The 7,759-nt window shown below is 34.0% G+C and overlaps 1 protein-coding gene across 2 annotated transcripts; it reads right to left on the reverse strand.

The window, feature by feature from the left end:
* Positions 1 to 3,553: 3,553 nt before the first annotated feature.
* Positions 3,554 to 6,238, reverse strand: LOC107471231 (probable WRKY transcription factor 4). 2 transcript variants are annotated; one of them, XM_016090684.3, is made up of 4 exons: positions 5,920 to 6,238; positions 4,355 to 4,935; positions 4,110 to 4,262; positions 3,554 to 3,956 (listed from the first exon to the last, which is right to left on the reverse strand). In XM_016090684.3, exons 1-4 carry the CDS (start codon positions 6,169 to 6,171, stop codon positions 3,704 to 3,706), a joined length of 1,239 nt encoding a protein of 412 aa, XP_015946170.1. In that variant the 5' UTR covers positions 6,172 to 6,238; the 3' UTR covers positions 3,554 to 3,703. The 2 variants fall into 2 exon arrangements, with proteins under 2 accessions (XP_015946170.1, XP_052110957.1); XM_052254997.1 differs by having other exon boundaries at positions 4,355 to 5,086; positions 5,920 to 6,039.
* Positions 6,239 to 7,759: the final 1,521 nt, after the last annotated feature.

Genomic DNA, 7,759 nt, shown 5'->3' on the forward strand with positions numbered 1-7,759 from the left:
ATAATTAAAATTAAAATTTTAAAAGTATTTATAAAAATATTTGTATTTATATATGTAGAAAAAAAGAAGAGACATTAGCACATTTAAAATATTAAATTTATAAAAATATAAGAAAAAATGAATCGTTTCTGCTAGATAAATAATGAAAGAATTATGCTACACATCCAAGTATTTTTTCATCCAAGTTTTATTCAAGTAATCCAACACCAACAAAAATTACTCTCATGAGCGTCATTACATGCAGTTTATCTTCTTCTTCTCTCCCGCGCTTCTTCTTTTTCTTTCAAATTCAGGTATACCTCCTCCTCCTCCTTCTTTTTCTTCTTTTTCGCGCACGCAGATTCTTCTTCTCCTCCTCCTCCTTCTCTTCTTCTTCTCATTCTCATCTTTCGTTACCGTCATTACCAACAACACCAACATTTTGCTAATTGATTAATTTTTCAGTCGAATTGAATGGAATGCAATTGTTAAATTGAATTGAATTGAATTGAATAGACGCAGGTGTTCTAAATCTGAACTCAATGGGTTAAGTATGCTTTTGGTTCCCAACGTAGAGGCCGAAAATCGATTTTGTCCCTAACTTTTTTTTGCTACAAAATGGTCCCCAAGGTTTCAGTTTGTTTTAAAATCGTCTTTTTGTTGCCTCTCTCCTATCCAGATCAACCGCGACCCTCTCCCCTCCTTCTCTTCTTTCCTGTCTCGGATCTCTTCGAACCAGAGCTTACCGCCGGCGAGCCTCTCCTGCTTCACCATGGCGCAGCAACGTGGAGCCTCCCTTGCTTCACCACCATGCAGCAACATGGAGCCTCCTCTGCTTTACCACCGCCAGCGAGCCTCCCTGCTTTTCCTCCCTCAGTCCCTGTCGCAAAAGGAATCAGAGCCACAACTACCTGTTACCCTCCCTCCAGCCCCTTGATTTGATTCTGGGTTAATTTAGCTGGATTTTAATTTTCTGTTAGTTGATTTTAGGTTATTGAATTGCTGAAAGTTGCTGCTGAATTATTGTTTTTGTTGTTGTTGAGTTAGCTTAGATTTAATAGAATTAGCTTAGGTTATTGAATTTCTGTTAATGGTTAATTATATACAATATTCATGGTTGTTGTTGTTCTTCTGCATCTGGTTGTTGTTGTTTCATTATTTTTTGCTTCTGCTGTTCTTCCGCTTCTGGTTGAGCTTGTTGTTATCCATTGTTGTTCTTCTGTGTTTGTGCATCTACTTCTGCTTAATGTTGAGGAAGAAGAGGGGAGGGAGGGGTATTTTCATCCGACGGACGATTTTAAAACAAACTGAAACCTTGGGGGACCATTTTGTAGCAAAAAAAAAAGTTAGGGACGAAATCGATTTTCGGACTATACGTTGGGGACCAAAATTATACTTAACCCGAATTCAATTGAATTGAATTGATAATCTCTAACTTGTAGGCAGAAGTGTTTTGAATTTGATTTTATATAATGGATTACAATTCATTCAGTACTATACAAATGTTTTACCATGAGTGCGCGTTCGGTTCATTATGCAAAAAATTGTTTAAATTTGATTTTATATAATGGGTTATGTTTCGTTCATTCATTACTATATAATTGTTTCGCCATGAGTACGTGTTCGGTTCATTATGCAGAAAGCTGTTTGAATTTGATTTTATATAATGGATTATGTTTTGTTCATTCAGTACTATACAATTGTTTCACCATGATTACGTGTTCGGTTTATTATGCAGAAAGTTGTTTGAATTTTGTTTTAGGGCTAAGTATGATTTTGGTCCCCAACGTAGAGGTTGAAAATCAATTTCGTCCCCAACTTTTTTTTTTTTTGCTACAAAATGGTCCCCCAAAATTTCAGTTTGTTATAAAATCGTCATTCGGACAAAAATACCCTTCTTCCTTCACCCCAAAATCAACCACCACCACCACCACCACCAGAACAGAAGTCTACGCCCAACCAGAACCACCACCACCACCACTAGTATCATCATGGTCATCATCATCTTCATCAAAACTTTTCCTAAAATCAACCAAAATCAACTAGAAGCCCAAGATGAACAAGAACCCACCAGTCCACCACCACCATTATCATCATGGTCATCATCATCATCATCAGAAAATTCAGCAACAACAATGTTCCAAATTCAAATTTCATCAACAACAATATTCCACAACAAATTTCACAAAAAATTCTAAAATTTCACTAAAAATCCAATTCACAGGGTGGTGGTGGTGCGGTGCGGCAGGACGGTAGGGTGGCAGGGCGGCGAAGAAGAAGTTGGTGGTGGTGCAGTGGTGCGGTGCAGTGCAGTGGTGCAGCGATATGACGGTCTCCATTCTCTCCCCCTTTTCTCGCGCCCCCTTTCTCTCTCTCCCCCCGTATCCCGTTCTTTTTTCTTTTTTATTTATTTTATTTTATAATTTTTTTAACGAGGGGTAATTTAATAATGAAAAAATAAATTAGTAAAAATGATGATTTTAAAACAAACTGAAATTTTGGGGATCATTTTGTAGCAAAAAAAAGTTGGGGACGAAATCGATTTTCGACCTCTACGTTGTTGACTAAAATCATACTTAACCCTTGATTTTATATAATGGATTATGTTTCGTTCATTCAGTACTATATAATTATTTCACAATGAGTACGTGTTCACTTCATTATGTCCATTCATTTAGTATTACAATTGTTTCATCATAATAATATGTTTAGTTCATTGCACAATTCAAAACTCTTCCTCTAGAGAAGGACGAAAAGACAAAAAAAAATATAGCAACAACAACAAAAAATAAAGAGAAAACAAAACATATAGCAGCAACAACAAAAAATAAAGAGAAAACATGTGAAGAAGGAGGAACGCGAAGAAGAAAAAAACGCCAGGAGCTTCTTCTTCCTCATCTCCCTTCTCCCGCCTATGCTGCCGCACTCTTGTCCAGGTTGCGCTTCCGCCTTCCATGGGTGCAGCAGACCGAACAGCAGCAGCACCACCAAGCAAGCCGCAGTTCAACGCCAACTTCAGCAACATCATTTTTTTACTACAAGAGGTTAGTGATAGTTATGGTTTTATATTTAAATGGATGTTTATGCAATAGATACAGTGGTTCGGAATAGATGTTCTATGATTTAATTGAATTATTGGAATTTTTTTCCTCCTATAGACTATTTTTTATTTTTGAATAATTGGACTCAACTTGAAAAAAAAAACATGTGCCTGTGTACGGATGTTTGTTTTGATTACATAATTGGTCTTTTGCTTGATTTTCTACGTGGTTTGTGAGTTAATTAAATAATTCGTTGAAACTAATTTTGGTTGTGCTTGAATCAAGCTAATTACATTTGGCTTAATTAACTAAGAATGTAATAATTAAATAAAGGTTCTTAATTTGTTAGATGTTTATTATCAAGTAAAGTGGATATTCATTTTACTATATATGTGGATAGTTCGTTCATTTGAAAAGTGGATGTTTATTTTACTTATAATATTAGTCTTTTGCTTGATTTGTTGGATTTTGTATGCAAATGCTCCACTAGTTTCTTTTGTTAAGTGGTTTTGGAGTAACGGAGAAAAACTGGATTAGATAATTAGATTTAGTTTTAGAATCATACTTAAAACAACTAGTATCAACATACAGAAATTAATAATTTACATATTGCCTTCTTGATCACCCTCTACACAATGTCCTTCTCTACCAGGTGAGTTCTATAATTAACTTCATAGTTTCATTCATACTATGATTTGCTCTTCTTTCAAGCTTAAATGTATCGGTCTTTGGTTGCTGTTTCCGAAATCCATATCCGGATGCTTCTCAGGCACCGCTTTATGCGGCTTTGAAGTGTTATGGCTGCTCTTTCTGGAAGCAGGCACATCATGATTATGTTTTCCCTCATAAGTTGTTATCACTGCTTTCGGATCCATTGAAGCTCTCTCGATGTGCTTTCGCACGTTGCACCCTGCACTTGTGCATTTGTAATAGCTCCTGTTCATGGAAATTCAGCATTAGGAAAATTAAACAGAACTTGAATCCCTATATTAGAAGTATCTTATAAGGGGAAAAAAAAAGTGAAATCAGTTCAGTGCACAAACATCTCGTGTTAATGCAAGATCTGAAAAAAGACAGAGTGATTATTACCTTGGATGAGGATTACCCTTCACCACTTTCTGCCCATACTTGCGCCACTTGTAGCCATCATCCAAAAGATCAACTTCGCTTCTTGTTTGGACAATGATTTTGGGTTCTGTCACAGTCGTTTGATGTCCTTCATAAACCTCAACATCAATGTTCCTGCAACACACAAAGCTAGCCTAAGACATGAAGAAACATAACTAGAAACCTGCATTTTAAATGATGATAAAAATGGTGAAACTGAAACTTGCCTTCTCTTGGGGTTTGGTTCAACATCACCTCCCTCCTCTTCCCTCATATCTACACCACCCAAATCTTCGCTGATCGAACAATCAGAAAAGCTTTTGCCAAAACTATCCGAATTTCCAACCCAACTCAACTCAGACTTAGGCTGAATGCTTACACTTTCATTTGAATCACTGTTATCTTTATTACGCTTATTGGAATGAGGCTTTTCATGGTTATGCTGCCCTTTATAGATGATTTCTGTTATGTGACCATCAATGGCACGCTCAACCTTTTTCTTCACATTGCAACTCAGATGTGTACACTTGTAGTAGCTCCGCGGAAACTCACTCCCCTTAACCTGTTTCTGTCCATATTTTCGCCAGTTATAGCCATCGTCCGCAGGCTTGTTGACCACCACGGACGAAGGCTGCTGATACTTCTTGTCAGCATTATTGGACATCTGAGAAGTTTCAAACATAGATACTTCTACATTCTTCTCTGAAGCATCATCTTCATCAATCTGCATTTGCCCTTGTGATTGTGCTATCACAGCTTCACTGGTAACCTGTGCTAAAGCCTGCTGATGTGACATCCCAAAGGGGCTCTGTATATGTATATATTGAAATGAAGATATAATAAGAATGTCACGGTTGTTATATCCACTGTCCCTCAAGGAAAATAGATCACATTGATACATAACAATGAGAAATTTTCCCAGCAGAATGACCAGCATTGCTGCAATATTATGCATTATCCTGCATCCACTTACAATTGTATAATAAAAACCCAGTCATTATTTTCTTAGATTATAAATACTTCAAATGCAAAGCATTTGCAACACACAATTTTTTGTTTTTTCTAGCACATACTACAAAAATTGCAGTGTAAAGAGTAAAGACAGAGCATTGAAATTCCATACTAATATGCTGTCATTTGTCTTCCATAGTCAACAAAAATTTGGAACAAACAAAGAAACCAAAAAGCACTTTCTTTCTCCTTGTTGACTTACTTCCAAGAAATTATTTCTTAACTTAGAATTCAGAAATTTCCACCACAAATGTCTTATCCGCAACTTTCTACTGTTTAATTTTTTGTTCTGCTAAAGCACTGTACACAAAAAGATGAAAACGAGTTGGCGACAATTTTCAGCTTTTAGCCCGCAACAGCAATTGACCCACGCCAAAGATAAAGTCAAAAGTCAAAACGCCGCCACCACAGTAAAAAATGATAAATAATAATAATTTCGCAGCAGAGTTTAATTTTGATTTATCCTAACAGTATAAAGATTTTTTGAGGATTATTCCATCAGATTTATATATCTAAATAAATTTTAATTAATAAATTTAAAAATTAGTAAATTTTGCTAATGCGATTGATTGTACGGAAAGTTAGACGGTGCATGAAAAATTAAATTCTTTAACAATAATAATAATAATTTGTTAATCCGACGAAGCACAAGTCATTTCTGATTCCAATTACCAAATCTGTCGATAGTAAGTTAACTAAGAAATAATTGAAATAAATATTATTAAGGAAAAGGCTGAAATAGAAGTGACAGAAATGAAGAGAGAAGAGAGTGTGTAAGTACCTGAGGGTGCGTAGGGGAGAAGAGGAAGGCGGAAGGGCTGAAGCCAGGTGGCACGGTGAAGAGAGGAGACGGCGTAACCGCGAGGAGCTGAGAGAAGGAAGAAGGTGAAGGGGAGTAGTCGTCCGCAAAGAACGACGACACCAGAGTCATGGGACCGGGGCTTATTCCTGCCGACGACAGGAAGGACTCCAGGCTGGGACGCGGCGGCAGGGTGATGGTTGGCCGTGCCGGCGAGTGGCTGTCTGTCGGCATTGGAATTGGATATTATGTACGATAGATAGATAGTTAGTAATAGTAGTGCTTTTGTTCTACACTTAGTTGTATAGTGATGGTTCAACTCCCAACTTTCATCATCTATTAATATACAACACAAGCAAGCCACTTGCCCCCTATCAATTGGGATTCTTTCTTTTATTATTATTATTTAAATTATTTAATCATTTTTATATAGGTTCCATATAATTAATTATGTTTTATTAATGCGTAACACATAAAACATAGAAATCATATCCAAAACCATCAAATTTACAAGAAAAAGAAACATCCGTGTACCTATCAATAGCAACATCCGGTTAAAGTTATCGGTGCCTCTGATTTACCAGTTGGCTGATTCTTGACTTATATAGAGTTGGTTCCCTAGCATTGTTGATAAATTATATATCAAATCAAATGATATAGTCTTTTCATATTTATTTAGAGGTCGTGAGTCTTTTTTAATGTCTTATTTTCTTGTTTTTCTCCTCATTCTCCTTTTATTATTATTATTATTATTATTATTATTATTATTATTATTATTATTATTATTATTATTTAAAAAATTAAAACATAAAAATTTTAATGTACAATACAAAAATTTTGATTTACAAAACAAATTTTTTAAAAATTATATATCTAAAATATTTACATCTAACTAATAAAATATACACTACACAAATTTTTAGAAATAATGTTGTCTAGTGTTTTGACATTTTGTTAGGTCATCTTATATTTTTCAGATATTAAGCAAATTTTAATTATTAGATATACATACTAATAAAGAATAATTATATGATAATAAAATTATAGAATGAAAGTGGAATGTTTTGCTATAGTAGTTAATTTTTTTTAATATGAACTTAAATAAAGTCGAAAATAAACTAAATATCTCTGATATTTCCCTGAAATTTAAATTTGTTTAAAAAATTTAATTTAATGTAATGAATGAAGTCAAATCTAAAAGTGTTGTGTTGTCTTGTATGGAACCTGGTTTTCTCTCTGCGGCTGGTAATGCCGCAGCTGCAAATGGTGGATTTATACTTTTATGTGCTGTGGCTTGTTTTGTTTCTAACAACCTAAAGACACTCCTGTGGGGACATTTTTTATCTAATAAAAATATTTTTCTTTTAACTTTTTAATTAAATAAATATCCATAGATATTAAAACTCATCCATTTTATAATAATTTTTATTTTTAAAAAATACATAGAATTCGGCTCATTCTTAAACGCTCTTTGCTAAGAATAGAATGCTGCACACCTTGTAAATTCGTTAAATCTAAACTTTTTATTTGCTATATTTTATTTGAATGGTCTGGATTTAAAAAAGTAATCTGTTAAATAAATCTCATATATTGGGCTGAAATTTAAAATAAAAAAATAGTATATAAATATTAAAAACAACATGTTTGTAAAAAAAATTATTGGACTTTAGAATTAAAATAAATAATACATAAAAAATAAGTTAAAAATTCATGTACTAAATCTAGAAAAAAATTTAAATAATATTAAAATTTAAATAAATTTTGTTTTGTGTGAAATAAAATTATAATATTGAATATAAACACAATGATAAAAAATTTTGTG

The sequence above is a fragment of the Arachis duranensis genome, chromosome 10, assembly GCF_000817695.3.
Source record: "Arachis duranensis cultivar V14167 chromosome 10, aradu.V14167.gnm2.J7QH, whole genome shotgun sequence".
Lineage (NCBI taxonomy): Eukaryota > Viridiplantae > Streptophyta > Magnoliopsida > Fabales > Fabaceae > Arachis > Arachis duranensis.